This window comes from Chenopodium album, chromosome 7 (assembly GCF_948465745.1).
Source record: "Chenopodium album chromosome 7, dcCheAlbu1.1, whole genome shotgun sequence".
In the NCBI taxonomy this organism is placed as follows: domain Eukaryota; kingdom Viridiplantae; phylum Streptophyta; class Magnoliopsida; order Caryophyllales; family Amaranthaceae; genus Chenopodium; species Chenopodium album.
The window spans coordinates 58,410,040-58,427,111 of record NC_137840.1 but is presented as its reverse complement, the minus strand read 5'-3'; the positions used below and the strand labels follow the sequence as shown (position 1 = coordinate 58,427,111).

General features: G+C 36.2%; 2 protein-coding genes across 5 annotated transcripts in view; both read right to left on the bottom strand.

The window, feature by feature from the left end:
- Window positions 1–7,454: 7,454 nt before the first annotated feature.
- On the bottom strand, window positions 7,455–15,343 carry LOC145639098 (uncharacterized). Of its 4 annotated transcripts, none has more exons than XM_081690247.1 (10): window positions 15,138–15,343; window positions 14,659–14,704; window positions 14,531–14,569; window positions 14,368–14,439; window positions 13,183–13,872; window positions 12,851–12,991; window positions 12,687–12,764; window positions 10,749–12,599; window positions 8,170–10,016; window positions 7,455–8,053 (listed from the first exon to the last, which is right to left on the bottom strand). In XM_081690247.1, exons 8-9 carry the CDS (start codon window positions 11,238–11,240, stop codon window positions 9,846–9,848), a joined length of 663 nt encoding a protein of 220 aa, XP_081546373.1. In that variant the 5' UTR covers window positions 11,241–12,599; window positions 12,687–12,764; window positions 12,851–12,991; window positions 13,183–13,872; window positions 14,368–14,439; window positions 14,531–14,569; window positions 14,659–14,704; window positions 15,138–15,343; the 3' UTR covers window positions 7,455–8,053; window positions 8,170–9,845. The 4 variants fall into 3 exon arrangements, with proteins under 4 accessions (XP_081546373.1, XP_081546376.1, XP_081546375.1 ...); XM_081690249.1 differs by lacking the exon at window positions 14,368–14,439; XM_081690248.1 differs by lacking the exon at window positions 7,455–8,053 and having other exon boundaries at window positions 8,061–10,016.
- Window positions 15,344–16,046: 703 nt separating this feature from the next.
- Window positions 16,047–17,072, bottom strand: part of LOC145640367 (KRR1 small subunit processome component-like) — an 8,316-nt gene continuing 7,290 nt past the window's right edge. Inside the window, exons 9-12 of the mRNA XM_081691658.1 lie at window positions 16,961–17,042; window positions 16,637–16,780; window positions 16,482–16,556; window positions 16,047–16,393 (exon numbers count right to left, since the gene is read on the bottom strand). Of these exons, the coding sequence (XP_081547784.1) occupies window positions 16,286–16,393; window positions 16,482–16,556; window positions 16,637–16,780; window positions 16,961–17,042 (409 nt within the window). The 3' untranslated portion in view covers window positions 16,047–16,285. The remainder of the gene's footprint in view (window positions 16,394–16,481; window positions 16,557–16,636; window positions 16,781–16,960; window positions 17,043–17,072) is intronic.

Genomic DNA, 17,072 nt, shown 5'->3' with positions numbered 1-17,072 from the left:
TAATGTTATGCCTATCCACCACAACACCCGCATAGTGACTTGGAATGTGAGAGGAATTACAAGGGATTCATTCATTCGAAACTTGAGCTGGTCCACAAATCCATCTATTATTATTTTGTTGGAGACAAGGCATTTCAATGAAAATGTTACTCAGGTTGTGGAGCGTCTGCCTCGTCGATATAGTGTGCTTATCTCGTCAACTAGGTTTTTGGGGGTGGTTGTGCAGTGCTGTGGAAGGCCGAAATGGTGAAGGTTGTTCAGAGCCCAACTTTTCCAGGTCCGGCGTTGTGCAATGTCATATTACAAGTTAGTTTACCATTAAATTAATTAGTTCAATGTTTAACAAAGTATTAGTGTATTTTCTTATTCAATTTATATTCATATGCTGTGTGCAGGGTTCTCGTAGTGGACCCAAGAATTCTCAACCAACCATTAAGAAATCAAAGAAGGTTTTTCGGGGGATGTGCTTCAAGTGATGAGCTAGACAAGAATGGGTAGTAGGAGAATGAGGGATCTAGGAGAATTAGTCGAAAATTAATCATGATCCATGTTGAATTATGTTTCCTTCACGTGCATGTTTAATGTTAGTATTTAGAAATATTAATTAGGACGCATGTGTACTCAGGTGGGGTATGGATGAACTATTGTGTTGTTATTGTTGTTGCTAAAACGTTGTTATGTCATGTTTTTTAAACTAACAATGAAATGAATGAGATCTTTCATTAAATTTATTTTTTTGATCGTTGTTTAAAAATCTCCAATTAATTTTTTCAAATGAAATTTAGATTTCACCGATTAGGGCCGGACGGGACTCCCAATCTTGTCAAAAATCCGCAATCCGAATCAAGTCAAAAATCTACAATCCGATCTAATACGATTTATAGTTCGGTTCTTTTGATCCAATCCGTAAATAAAATTGCAATAATTTAATTTCAATTGTTGGAAGTATAGTAGAACGTGATTTATACAAGTCTTGAGAACATAGGTTTACACGGTTACTACTATTACATTAAAAAACATAACGTAACATGATTAATATTTACAACATTTTTTAAACACGATAACGATTCCGTAATTTGGGTATGTCGATCAATCCGGTCCGATCTGAAAATCTGTATTTTAAAAAAAAAAATCAATACAATCCGATCATATATTCATTTAAGAACCGAACCAAATAGAGATTTTGGTTTTTATTGATTTGCATTTTGGTTTTTGTCTGAATAATGAACACCCTTACTTCGGCCTCGGTATCCCTTTCTTCGTAAGGGATTAGCCTACGTCGGCTCTCCATTGTTAAGCGATTAGGGTATTACACATTCGATATCCCTGTCTTTGTAATGGATCAGGGTACTCCGGCTCTCTATTAGTAAGCGATTATGTTATTATAGATTTGTTAGGGGAGTTGGGTTGCCCTTATTTCTTAATTAGTAAGGGGATTCCGGCGCTCTATAGGTAAGCGATTAGGGTATTTTTGATTGGTTTAGTGGAGTTGGATTTCTCTATCTTCGGAATGAATAAGGGTCTTCCGGCTCTCTATTGGTAAGTGTAGGCGTCGCTCGAAGTGCGCCTACGTTAAAGCATGTGGTGAATATGCTTGGCACTCATAGGAAGTGGGAATTGACATTACGATTAGGGACAACGATTAGGGACAAATAAAGTAGGGAGCCGCCAACAAGTTTTTAAGGAACTTGTAAACCGTCCACGGATCATAAAAAGGCAACCACGATAAGGGACAACGATAGGCAACAACGATTGACCCGTGAAGGTTACACCCCATTCATAATCCATGAGATTACTAACTCCATATGGTTCGGAACCACGAAAGGAGGATCGGGGATGATGGTACGAAGTGAGTCATGGAGTCACATTCGCCCGTATTGGCCTCTACTCGATTCTTATAGTGAAAAGTGATTCCTGCGATCTCAAAGGCATACAAACAAAATATTCAATTTGCTCCAAACTATTATTAAGCTAAATTGGTTGAATATTAATGCAACATATAATTCTAAAATATTGTGATCACTTGATTAAACAACAAGATTAAAAGGAACCTAAACCGGTTGTCCAAATTATCTTACTAGGCGTGATTTTCAATTACATATTCCCTTTAAACATGCAATATAGTGATCATAAATATAATAAAATAAACATTAATATTGGAAGCAATTCAACAATAATAGAGTTAGTCAAATCAAATATAAAATAACCTAATCATGATACTAGCAATAAGAAAATAAAATAAGAGTAATTAAATTAATTAATAATTACTCACATTTCGCACGTTCCTTTAAATTGCTACATCATGAATAAACTGTTAGTAACTTCAATAAAAATAATAAAGCAAATGAAAATTAAATTAAATAAAAAGTAGAATTGATTTGGTCCAAACCCTCAGTTATTTGTACCTTTCACGCCTTGGTTTAAGGACGGAACCTCGGGTTAAGTATAGACTCCTTGGAGTGCTTAGGGGAATTATTATGGAAGAATAAGGAGGCTAGAAATTAGGTTAAAGAGGGAGAAGAGGATGATTTTTGGTGCAAGGTGAGAGAGAATGATTATTGCTGCCCCGAACTGCAGAAAGGAGGGGGGTATTTATAGGGAAAATGAGCAGAGGGAACACACGGAACCCTAAAAAGATAAAAACCCTAAAAAAGGCTACCGCGACACGGTCAGACTGTACCGTGACACGGTCAGACTGTACCGTGACACGGTCAGACTGTACCGTGTCACGGTCAGACTCTACCGTGTCACGGGGGAAATTAGCATGACGCGGGAAATATTTGACCTACGGGAGTAAAAACGCGTGAAGGGATTACGCGGAAAAAACACGGAGTTGTCTCGTGTCACAGCACTGGCACCGTGACACGGGAATTCCTACCGTGACACGGCAGTAATTCCCGTGTCGCGGCACAGTTCCCCGTGACGCGGGAAAGTTTTAAGCACCGTGACACGGCAGCAACCCACCGTGACACGGCAGAAAACGCCGTGACGCGGCAAAGTCCACCGTGTCACGGCATATGACGCCGGGTCACGGTACTTATGCCAAGTCACGGGGCACTAAAAAACATGAAAATGCCCTCCAAATTACCGTGTCACGGGAATTTCTCCTGTGCCACGTCAGATCTTACCGCGTCGCGGCATTTTAGCTGCTGCGCGGTAATTCCAGTTTTTTACCCGTTTTTAAAATCATCATAACTTTTGATCCGTAACTTGGAATAAAGCATATAATATATCATTGGAAATCTTATCAAGTCTACTTTTCAACCCAATTAGAATCAGGTAAAAATAATTTGTAGATTTTAATATATGGCTGTTTTAGTAGAAGGATGTCGGTTTTGGGCCGAGTTTAATGTTTTGCTCATATCTTTTTCGTTATAGCTCGGAATTGGGCTTATGATATATGGTTGGAAAGCTTATTTAAAGACCTATCCAACAAAATAATAATTGGATCAAAATTTTATATCCATAAAATCAGTTTCTCTCAGTTTTGCGATGTGGACACGAAAAGTGGAAAATAGGTTATGGTTTAGGGAAATGAGCTAGAAATTGGATTGGTTCATGAAATATATTGGATAGAACATGGATTTAAGCACTCCAAAGATTAAATACTCAACTCGACCAATAATGGCGGTGAAAAGTGTTCATCAACGGGTTTGGTTTTGGGGAGACATTTTTAGGTGTCTACAGTAAGCGATTAGGGCATTATACATTGGTTAGGGGAGTTGGATTTCTCTTTCATCGGAAGGGTTTAGGGTATTCCGACCCTCTACTGTCAAGCGATTAGGGCATTATAGATTGGTTAGGGGTGTTGGATTTCTCTTGACTCGGAAGGGTTTAGGGTATTCTGGTCGTCTATTGTCAAGCGATCAGGACATTTGCAAGATTCTTTAGGGGATTTGGATTTCCCTATCTTCGGAAGGGTATAGTGTAATCCGGTCCCCTATTGTTAAGCGATTAGGCCATTACGGATTGGTTAGGTGAGTTGGATTTCTCTATCTTCGGAAGGGTTTAGGGTATTCCACTTCCCGTGTTTAAGGGTATTCCACTTCCCGTGTTTAAGGATATTATAGATTGGTTAGGGGTGTTGGATTTCTCTTTCTTCGTAATAAGGGTTTAGGGTATTCCGGTCCTCTATTGACAAGCAATGAGGACAATGTAGATTGGTTAGGGGATTTGGATTTCTCTATCTTCGGAAGGGTTTAGGGTATCTCTAATCATATCTCACATCTACTTATTTATCGAGTGTAGATTGTTTTAAAATTTTTAATAAATGGTTAATTAAGTAAAAACAAAAATTGGTGCAATAATCCCAAATTGGACTAATTTTTTGTAAATAATCCTAACTTTTGATTATTCTGGAATAATCTCAACTTACACACACTTACACACAGTTAGGTTGGGATTAGGGCTTGTTCTCTTACGTTGAAATTCAGTTCAGTTCAGCTGAGTTCAGTTCAGTTCAGTTCAGTTCAGCTCCTAGTTTCCTTCAGTTACAAAATATTCAGTTCAGTTCAGTTCAGTTCAGTTCACTTCAGTTCAGTTGAGTTCAGTTCAGTTCAGCTAAGTTCAGTCAATGATAACAGGCCCTTAGTCCAGAATAATAAAAAATTTGGATTATTATAAAAGGAAAAATTCAAGAAAATTATATGAGTTGGGATTAGTCCATAATAATAAAAAATATTGGATTATTTTTAAAGGAACAAATACAAGATAATTATATGAGTTGGGATTACTCTAGAATAATCACAAAATTTGGATTATTATAAAAGGGAAAATACAAGATAATTATATGAGTTGGGATTAGTCCATAATAATAATAAAAAAATTGGATTATTTTTAAAGGGACAAATACTAGATAATTATATGAGTTGGGATTAGTCCATTATAATAATAAAAAATTGGATTATTTTCAAAGGGACAAATACAAGATAATTATATGAGTTGGGATTAGTCCATTATAATAATAAAAAATTGGATTATTTTCAAAGGGACAAATACAAGATAATTATATGAGTTGTGGTTACTCCATAATAATCACAAAATTTGGATTATTATAAAAGGAAAAATACAAGATAATTATATGAGTTGGGATTAGTCCATACCAATCAATAATTTGGATTATTTTAAAAGGGAAAATAGAAGATAATTATATGAGTTGTGATTACTCCATAATAATCACAAAATTTGGATTATTATAAAAGGGAAAATACAAGATAATTATATGAGTTGGGATTAGTCCATAACAATCAATAATATGGATTATTATAAAAGGGAAAATACAAGGGGATTAGGATATTAATCATTTTTTCAAATTTCAGATTAAACTTATTTTTTAAAATCACCAAGGCCTCAACATCAATTTCGTAGTCACTGTAGTTTGTAGAAAGTCCATACCCTTTATTCCATCAATCAAGATCGTGCCATGTGGATTTAATCAAAAGTATTGATTGCTTTGTTTCTAGGATCGATTATTTTGCAAAGGGGTCAAGGATCGATGACTTGGCAAATTGGGTGAGGTGTGGCTATGTATAGTACTAATTTACCATGCTTACATACAGTTGCCCCTTTTATAGCAATTAGTCACTATCATTAAAACATGTGTCTGTTACCTTTATACAAACTTGGTTGGATGCCTTTTATTTTTGAGATTTTTTTAAGTGTATTTGTATACACATATAATTTAATAGTTTCATTTGTATTCTGATCAGTTAGCAAAGGCGTGTGGCGCCAAGGAAATGCATAAAAATAATAATGGCGCCAAGTTGAATTTTTTTGTTGTGGCGCCATAGCAGTCCAAACATATTAGCTTATTTCGCGCCAAAGCTTACTTGTTCTTCTTTATAAATAGGCAAGTCTTGATGCCAAAATTAAAGTACAAAAATCCAAAATTGTAAACCATAAGAAACCATGGTAAACACAATAAACGTACCATTGAGTTGTTTCACAAGAAATGCAAAGACCTTAAAAACAAAGAAGAAGAAAGTAACCAAACACAAATATCATCCTACATTTATCGTGAAGAAAGTGCCTTACCTACTTAGAAGAAACACAAACACTATACACATCACTAGTAAACCACTTCGTCCGGTGGGAGGAAATCCATTTCTAGGTAGAGGGTTGTTTGGTGTTATACAATCTCATCGAATCGCAAGTGATGGGACAATACTCGTGAGGATGGTAGAGGCAAGCGAGGTGGCGGCGTGGATATGCAGTGGCAAAAACGAGATGGGTGACCTTGTGGTGCAGTGTTACATAGCAAAGGGTTGTATCCGGCTCACGTGCCCGATTTATCAGACTTGGCTTTGCTACCACCGGCGTTGAAAATGTCAGTGAGGTGGGCACTCTTGAAAGAGGGTGGTGTTAAAGGAGCAAGTGCACAACATCTGGTTCCTTCAAGCGTGAAGAACATTATTTACCCTACTTCAGGGTTACCCGACGTGATGGAATCCTTCTCCATTGCATCAGAAGGGGTTCACGTGATGGAGGTCAATAGCTACTCCGACGACTTGAAAATTATTGTGATTGAAGGCCATGTTAGCCTCAACAACATTTTCGTCGTTTGGGAGGACACCTCTTGGATGGTAGGAGAGCTACGTTGCAGTTCACAACCACACGTACTAAAACAACGAGTAAAGCTAAACTAGTTACGTGGAATTGTAGGGATATGGGAAGGGAGTCATTTATGGAGCAGTTAGAACATCTGATTGAGCTGCAACTGCCGGATATAATACTCCTAACGGAGACACGTGTGTCCATTCACATGGCCAGATTCATATGCAAGCATATTAACTGGACTTCAATGCACGATTTTTCATCAAAGGGTGTTGTAGGAGGGTATGCTCTTATGGTGTTGTCCAACAAGGTAAATGTAAGTGCTGATAGTGACAGTAGGAAATGGAGAGTCATTGAGATGTAGTATAAGACTTCCGAGCATCGTAATATCATTCTTATTAATGTATAATATTGCGTTATGTATTGTTCGAAGGTATGCTATTATGGTTTTATCCACCTTTTGGTAACTTAGTATTGTACGTACATTAAACTTAATATTAATTATGGTTTTTTTTAATTTTATTTTTAATTATTTTTTTTATTTAATATGGTTAATCATGTTAAGCTTGTATACGGACACATACAATAACCATGACTTTACTTTCATTAACATTAAAAATTAAAATAAATACAAAATAAAAAAATTCGCATACTAGATAAGTTTGTCATTTAATTTTATTTTTAACAAAGGCAATTAGATAAGTTGGTCATTGTAAATAAATAAAAAAAAAGGGAAGTATATGAGTATGAATTGTAAAGTCAAAATGTCAAACAATAGAGTGAGACAAATTGTTTCACCTTTTTAAAAAGGGTAAGTAGTAGTACTAAAAACATGTGACTCTATCAATTAATAATTTAGAAAATCAATGGACTCATACAAATCTATTAACCCTTTTTAAAAAGAGACAGTACTGAAACCCAAAAAGAAGGAAAAAAAATTACTATAACATTGATGGTTAAAAAAAATAATGATGTTAAGATCTATGTATAGTAATACAAATACATTTTAAAAAAAGGAGAATTTTTGTGCCAGGGATTTGATAAATTAAATTTAATAAAAAAAAGTCACAATTGTAAAGGGATTTGAAGACGCCTAGTCCGATTCTAATTTTATTTGGTTGGGAATAAGTCCAGTTTGCCGTAATAATGTGGAAACCACCATTGGTAAGAATCAGAAAAAGGTTAACACAACACACACATAACATTAATAATTTAATATAAGTCACAGTACAGTACAAGATAAAATACGGTACCATCCGGGTACACGCAAGCAGCATCAAGTGAACATAACATAATATTATCCTAAAACACATACTCTAAACACATCATTAACTTAAACTCCAGACATTAGAACTAACTTAAACATAATATGTAGAAAATCCATTGAATATTACAACAATAATATAGTTGAACTTCCAAACAGCGCACAACAGAACACTGAGCACATAACACCATACCACATCTTCAAAGCAGACCACCACCTGATCTTATCGCCTCCAACCTGTTTGGGAAAATTATAAAAAAAAAAATAAAATAAGAAGCAATCAGAATTAGGTTAAGACAAATATGTATTAGAAACTTAAAATTGAAAAAAAAAGGAAAAAAAAAAAGGCTTACTCTTGAAACAATCAGACCGCAACCGCCCTCATGGTAGCCACAATGCGGAGGGGGATATCAGACACCGACACCTGAACCAAACCATTGAACCTGCTTGGATCCCAAAAAACAACACTTCCCCCATGTATCCCCAGCCCCGGATCTACCTTCCATGACATAGTTGTGCCGAGTGCTTCAATGATCCTAGTGCAGTTTGTCATCTGGGATCCTACCTCCGTAAAAATCATCAGCGCAGGGTTGTGAGTAGCAACGACCTCGGTGAAATGCGGCTTAAAAGAAGGCCTGGAAAACCTGATATGACTATATTATATAGTGTTTTACCCCCGTCCCGTGGTCATTATTAGTAGTGTTTTTGGCTCTTTCGGGCCACTTTTATTACTAATTTGTGTGTTCTAGTGTTTTCGTAGTTTTAGTTGTATTTTACAGGAAATTGCACTCTTGGAGCATTTTCCCGGGCCTTATTGGATCGACTACGGAAGCTAGAAGGACACGACCATTTTTGGAGCCCAAGATCAGTGAGAGCCGGTGACTAAGGGCTCGGTTATTTGGATCACGAGGCAATTGGACCATGTATTCGAGACCCGAGAGGAAATATGGATTGGGCCGAGAAATCTAGCCCAATCGAAGTCCAAGCCTTGAAGATGAAGACTGGGCCCGATCGGGCGGCTGCTCGCATGAGTGCCATGAAGGAAAGGCGCGCCCGATCGGGTGAGCGTAGGCTCGATCGAGCGCGGCATATCTGAAGAAGCATAGTAAAAAAGGCGGGCCCGATCGGGCGCCCCTTCGCCCGATCGGGCGTGTTTTTTTTTCCTAGAGTCTGATTAAGTTTAGTTAATTCTTGTTTTAGGAGAAGTATATATACGTTTTGTACGGATTATTTACTTACCTTCTTTCTCTTAGACTTTCTCTCTCTACTTAGTATTTTTCTCTCTCTTAAATTCTCTCTAAACTCTTGTTCTTAATTCCTTCATTAATTCCAGATTTATTTTGGTACAATTTCTTCCCTTTTTAATTTCAGCTATTTTAATTGTTTTCTTGATTATGTTCTCATTTATTTATTTGATTGGTTTAGTTATGATGATTAGTGAGTAGTTTAATTCTAGGGTTTATGGGGATCCATAATTAATATGAAGGGATAGTTTGTTATTATTGATTGTTGATATTGCATGATAAATTCCTATTGAATTGTTTTAATTCTTTGCAATTAGATTATGAATCGAGCAGATGTAATTTGATTGTGGATGTTTAGCAATATTGAATTGATGAATCGAGCAGATGTTGATTTAATATTAAAGACTATTTTTAATAGGAACTGAGGTCTGTGTTGATGAATCGAGAGCCTGTTAGATCTGTGTTGGTTAATAAATTGCGAGAGCCTGTTAATCATGTTATCTATGCATTGTTAATTATTAATTACTTCGTTCTATCCCGGAATATTAATTATTGGTGAACCTGTGACCCTAGACCTTCTTATTATTGTTTCTTTTCTCTTTAAACTCATTCTTCGTAGTATAGAATTCACACTAAAAACATTGGTTACTTGGATAATTTAGAATATAATAATTAATTAGAACTAAAAAGACTTGTTTCCCTGTGGAGTTCGACCCTACTTCCCTATCTACCTTAGTTAGTGATTTAGGTAATTATTTTTGATTAGGGGATACGACTTTACCCTGTCAAAACCTTCGGCCATTCCACATAATCACACTAGCACCATACTCTAAAGTGGCCTTACCATCCTCCCTCTTAGAAAGAAGTTCAATAGTAGAATAGCGGCTAGACGGATCATCATCCATAAATTGGTCCCAGACCACATTGAAGGTAAGGCACGTCATAGGAGAACGAACCTAGGACAGAAAAAGAAGTAATTAACATCTTAATTTTATTATAATCCTTAATGTTTAAATAAAAAGTAAAACAAAAACCACATTAAATTAAATATAATCCTTATTGATAGAAAAAAAAAAAAGAAACTTTTACATAAATTACATTAAATGCTTCTTTCAAAAAAAAAAAAAAAACAAAAAAAAAAAACAAAAAAAATTAAATTAAATGCTCAACGTGTGTAATTTTATAAATGTAACTAATTAAACTTTCGTGATGCAACTAATTAGATTTTACCACATAACCTAGCTAGAAGAAAGTCATAAGAGGAAATAAAGAAAACGGAGGATCAAATCAAATACATTTATCCAGCTACAAGAAAGTCATAAGAGGAAACACATTTTTCATTTCCAGGTTTTTTTTCCAGCAATAAAATTTGTAACTTCTACTTTATTCAAGATAGTTTCATGATATGGAGTTTAAAGGAAAACTCTTCTAACTTTTGACAGCAAAAACTATAAATTGAAGTCCAGTACAAGCATACAACAGGCCCATTATCCTTATCTGGTTATCTTAGTCAAATTTACACCATAGAACATTGGCAGCACTGCACATAGTGACAATGAAAAGAGCCATCGAAATTCAGATGAAAAATCTCAAATTCACAGATATTACAAAAATATTGTAAATAGCATATAAAACTAACGCGTGATTTATAAAGACAGATACAATTCATGTCAAAGGTTCTGTTATACCTGGAAGTACAAGATGTCATCGGTGTATGATCCAAAATCACAGGTGAACTTCTCGCCAATGGAGTAAATTGGCCCACTTCGACGAATTTTGGGCTTCGGATCTATCTTTTCCTTCAGCTTCTTCGGGACAAGTTGGGTGGCTCCATCATACTCAACTTGCCCATCTTCGAGTTCAACAATTATCGCCTGAACATCGGCATTACCGATTACATCAACAATGTTTGGTAAATGGGCAGGGGCGATGTCACCCACCTTGTTCACCATCATTAGCTTGTCAAGCAAGGCTTGTCTTTCAAGTGGTTTGGCTATGATGGCCCGAAGGATATCGACATCAAGGACCTTGGTGGTAAGGCGGCTGGTGTCACTAAAGAAGTACACGTACTCGTTGAAATTCATCTCCGGGGTAGAATTGTTGTTATGACTAAATAAGTGAAGGGAAGACGGTGCCCTCTCACCATAAAAACCAGGAGGGTATGGAAGGTCTTTGGTCATGGCGAAACTTTTGAAAATAAAAATTTTGGAGATGGTATGGAATGGACAGGTACTTATGTTTTAGCTTGGAGAGGTTGTAATGTTCTGATTGAATGAAGAACTATAACCTAAATTTATTATAGAGAAAGAGTAGGGACCACCTTGTCATAGAGTCAAATATTTTACCTTAGTCTACTACTCACCTATACTATATTTTACCATAGTGAAGTACAACCCTATGTTGTATTTTACTATAGTGTAATACTAACCTATTAATAAATTACTACCAGAAAACATTTGAAAAAAATCATTTTATTAGCTAAAAAAAAGTATGAATTGTCTTATCATACATTACTTGACATATTTACCATATATCTTGCCATTCAAAGATAACTAGATTGCTATTACGAAGCGGGCATACCAACTTAATCAAATGTAATTATAACTGGTAAAGTGTGAAATAGTTTGTTCAATTAGCATTGAGGAAGGCAAGTTAAAAGTAAATATTATACTCAAATAGAAATAAATCTAAGAAATCAATTTTCTACCGCCAATTACTTAAAAGATTCATAAAAAAACGTACGTGGTATTAGGTAGATGTTGGATAAGTGTTAAAAGTTTACAATTCGGATATCCTATGTGCATAAGTGTATATAGTGTTTCTCATTTTAATACAAAAAATTAAAATGGGAATAATAATGATCTTGTATTGTGCAACACGGGATAACCATTAAACTCATAATTATTTACTTCCAAGTGGAAAACATACGAAATTAGGAGACGGGTTGATTCATTTCATTAGTATAGGAGGTAGACAACTAAATTTATATAACCATGAATCATTAAGGATCAAGCGATTTCAAATCTAACTTTACCCTAAAAAACTTTTGGTATGGGTTTGGGATTGACCATCTAGTAGGTTGGGCCAGGCCCAAATGTTAAAGAACAATATTACTCACAAAATCTGGTAAAATCATCATTTGTAAGTTTGGGCGAAAACAATTATTAAAAAGTAGTTCATCCAGTTGGTTTGGGCTAAGCCCAAGCCGTTGTTTCACATTACAAGATTTAATGTTCAATTATTAAGTCCAAACTCAGAAAAATCATCATATGTGAGTTTGGGCTAAGATGATTATTAAAAATAAGTTCATCCACTTGGTTTGGGCTAAGCCCAAGCCTTTGTTTCACATTATAAGCTATAATGTCCAATTATTCAGCCCAAACTCAGTAACAAATCAGCTCATTAAGAATACAAGACACATTTCGTTACATGATAATAGGTACCTCTGGCCGTACTTAATTGAACCACGATACACCAGCACCCTTCCAAGGCCTCCTTCGCCTGGGCTTTGGGGATGAGTTCGTTTCTGGGACTTCGATCTGCAGGTGTAGCAAGTACTATCAGCAGACATAAACCTTCAATATGATAGCATGGAATACATTCGTCTACCAACTGCTACATTGTACCTTACAACAGGATTCAGGAGGTCCACTGGTATCCCTCGCGTCTAAAGGGTGGGTTTCACCATAAGCAAAATTTAGCATCTGTCGAACGGAAACTCTAACTTAGTAATGCCGAACACAGGTTCACTAATTATCAACGAATTTTCACAAACAGATGAGAAACATACCCCAAGTTTGCCAAATTCGCCAACATCGCTAATGCGATCATCTCTGGCTGTAAGACGTATATCATGTTTACCCCAAACAGTTATTCGGGGGAATGTCCCCCAGCGAAGGGGATCCCTGATAAGCCGATCCAGGTAAAAGACCTACGGTTTGACAACACAAAACCAACAAAGCAAAATAGGATACTACATAAGGATACAGCACACAATCAAGACAACACAACAAAACAAGATACTATGGCAGGAACCAACACATGATACTATGGCATGAAACAACAAACCAAAATCATATGTTCAACAAATTTAAACGCGGATATTTTGATTAAAGTACTAACCACAATAAACAACAAGCAGCCACCGCTACCACCACCATTTCCTGTTGCATCTAAACGCTTCGCAAATGAAGAGACGGAAGACAGAAATTTGGACAGCACTAAGTTGCACCAGTCATACTTAGCACATTCAGTTGCACAAGTCAAAGCAGGCAACAAATCGGAAGATAACCGTGGTGACTGTGTAGGGAAGAGAACCATATGAAGTGAAAGAATGAGAAATAGGGTCTTAAATTCAGCCTCCTCGTTCTCTTCCCAATTACCTTCAACTCTATCCATTATAGTGGAATTGACATGGATGCCCTTCACAACATACGCACGTCCTTCGTATCTCGTTCATTTTGTTTCCCATGAATGACCGTATCGACTGAGCAACTTCTCAACCTGGTCCTTAACATCTAGCCTCATATTTTTTTTCAAGGGAACACACTTGCCACCATTCGGGATGCCAAGTATCCAATGTACTTGATTCGCTGACAACTTAAACTCAGACCCCTTGGGAGAAATCAACATCTTCCAAATGGGATCCACCCGACTCAGCAACCAATATTCCAACTGCCTAGGCATATGCATCCCAGAAGCTAAATGAAGGAGGCCAGAAAACCCCATTTCAGACACCCACCTCTTCCGTCTCTCGTCAAACTTCTGACATATTCTTCCAAATGACTCCACACGGCAAGTCAAATTTGGTGCCTGGAAAAACCAACAATGGATACATTTCAGACTACACCATGATGTTTATGAAAGACAAGCTGTCTAACACAAATTGAACTACATATGTGTCACTAATTTAAAGTGAACAGAAAATTAATGAGATATTGAGAAGGATACAAGCTATGTTGTTAAGTATTTGACAGAACCTCATACCATTGGAAAATAATCATAAATAATTTAACTAAAATGAGGAACAGAATTACATAAGATTTCCCAAATCAGTTGCAAGGTCCCAGAGTCAAACTGGTGATAGTGTCTTGTTGGATCCCCGTCAAATACACTTACAAGAATTTCAAAAGCGACACCAAGAATATGGTCAGAGTAATATACTCTTTCCTAAAGGATTTCGGCCCTGAATTCCTAAGGTTTTAGTGAATTTTGAAATTGTTTGAAGAACTTAAGCATGAGAGGTTTCAGTGCTTCACTTTTTTGATTCAGCATGATGTTTGAACAAGGTTGTATGAGTTGACTGACCTTTGTTCTACCTGAACACACATGGGGTTTCAGTGCTTCTGTTTTTTGATTCACTTGACCCCCCACAACGTCCTGTTTCCATTTTGTAACAAAGACAATTCAACCAATGTGAATCATTCAATTATAAGCATTAGTATCTGAACTTGTATGCAAAATATCATACCTTCTCTACCAATTTCCTTTTCGACCTTGCACAACCAGCCTACATTGGACAGCGGCTTAATCAGTACCCATTTGTTCATCACCACATAAATTACAAGATACAAGCAGAAAATATATGTGAACTCATACCTTCGGCTCCAATTTCCTCCTCGACATTTACTCCCCAATATTTTGCCTACATTTACATGACATACAACACTCTTCACAAACCAGCTAACCGATATCAAAATGCTAATTCAAATAGAAAACGCAGAAAATTGGAGTAAATGATAGATTATTCCAACTTTAAACTCAATTACAGTAGCAAACAGTAGCAAACCCCTAATTTCCGTCTCATAATAATTTGAAATTGAAGATGCAAACAATTTGTTCGAATGAGAAAATGGAGTAAAATCAGGAATTATACCTACTTTATCAGGAATCACTGTTGATTATACCCAGAAAACACAAATAGAACCCCTAATTTTCATCTCACTTGTGCAAATTATAAGCCAATTCAAATTCAAGACAGCAAAGATATTGGAGTAAATCGAAAATTACACCTACTTTATCGCAAACACATTGAAAACGCAAACAAATTGGAGTAACGAAGCAACACAAACACGCACCTGATAATCGCTGATATCCGAGTAAATGAATTTACAGAACTCCTCCGCAATTTCCCCAGATCGACGAACACAACAGCATTCCCGACACCAAATCCACAAGAAGATCTGATCTCCGAGTAAATGAGAAATGGCGAATTTTAATCCGATTAATTGCATGCAAAAGGATTCAAGTTCTGGCTAGGTAGAAGAACAAGAAACAAACAATGAGGGACTGAAAAAGCATGGTCAAATTAAAAAAGACAATGACACGTGTTTCGTATTTACAGTCGGATGTGTTGGATTGGTGTAACACCAAGTAACCATGGTTAAGCAAGGCAAAGTAACGTCCAACATAACAGCAGTTAGGCATCAAAATCGCCTTGGACATTTTAACCCTTACTTTTGAAGCTAAATTGACGATAATGCCCTGTTATAAACGGACCAAGTTTAGCACAGTTATTAACCTGGGCCGGCTCATTTTCAATTTTATATGCAGTTGTCTAAGGTATTGTGTTTTGCAGGTTTTTATATAACATGATCTTTTTGTATGTGAAACAAAGAAAGAAGCATAGGCATCAAAATAACAACTAATTATGATTACTCTTGTCAAAAATAGTTATTATTAATGCAATAAATAGTTTTAATCAGTATGTATAGTTAGAAACTACCCTAATATTGATATCTAATATTATATGTCTGCAAATCTTAAGGGACCAATAGTTTTACTCTTTCGCTTCTAAATATTTGGTAAATTTAACCATTTAATACCAAGAACTTATAATAGATGGAGCATATTTTTTTATTATTACGGCATTACTATTTCTTATTTCTTATTATTTGCAACAAAGAAATTTTTTATGTTTCACAAATGATACCCTTAGGACCAAAAAATCAACCAAAATTGAACCCAAAGCTTTGAGACACATTAGCTTAAAAGATAAAATTATGTTGAACTTCATGGTATTAGAAATCCATATCAACCTAATAGAATCAGTTTCACTAACATCAAAATTGGCAAATACATCAAAATTGGCAAATATGGATTGTTGAAAATTATGATACAGTGAGTTCTTGCTCAATTGGTAAGTCCAAGATTCTCCGGTCAATATTTGGAGCTTTCGATCTTCTATTCTTCTGTGCCGGTGCTTCAGCAATATATGCTTGAGGGGTCAAGATTTCGAGCTTTTGATCTTCTTCTTAGCAGGTGCTTCAGCGATATATGCTTGAGGATCCACATGATTGGCAGATTTCTGCTTTTTAAATTCTTTTGATTTTTGCTGCAGAATTATGCAACCCCAATTTAACAAACCAGCCAAGTATAGCAAAGCAATGTTTAAAAAGGATGAAATCGCTCTGCTCAATTACCTTCAATGATAGTGCCATGGAACTGACATCACCTTTACCATCTGTTGCACTATTATGCCCTTGCATCACAAGTTCCTGTAATGTAATAGCATATGGTGTCAAAATTCAAGCAAACAACTTTAATGATTACCAGTGAAAAGTTGAACATCTCAAACCTCAGGTGGAATAAATGCAGCTTCTCTTTTTCGTTTGTTTTCAGCTGTCTTCTCGGCCTGCTTCTCCTCCTTCTCTTGCCGCATCTTTGTTGACTTCTTTTCCTCACTCCAGAAGTACTCTCCAGTTTCCAGTTGTTGGTCAATCTACAGGGTATACTTGTTAATATTGCTCACAAGAACAAAAAAAGGTGTCCAAACATAACAATTTCAACATCAACCACGTGTTTCTGAAATCAGCCATCCATCCATATAAGTTTACCACATTATTTACAAGCTAGAAACTTCCACACAAGATAGATAAGATTTACGGACTATAGTTCTCACCTTACTAGGCTGCTGTGGAGGGGGGAATGGAGTATAAGGTTTCTTCTCCTTACCCTTGCCTTTCTTTTTCTGAACATTCTTCCTGAAGTTCAAGAAGACAAAAAATTAGATG

Coding starts and splice junctions, on each gene's coding strand:
- LOC145639098 (XM_081690247.1), bottom strand. CDS start 11,240: ATGACCAAAGACCTTCCATACCCTCCTGGTTTTTATGGTGAGAGGGCA. Junction 10,017..10,748: donor ATGACATCTTGTACTTCCAG/GTATAACAGAAC, acceptor TTTCTGTCCTAG/GTTCGTTCTCCTATGACGTG.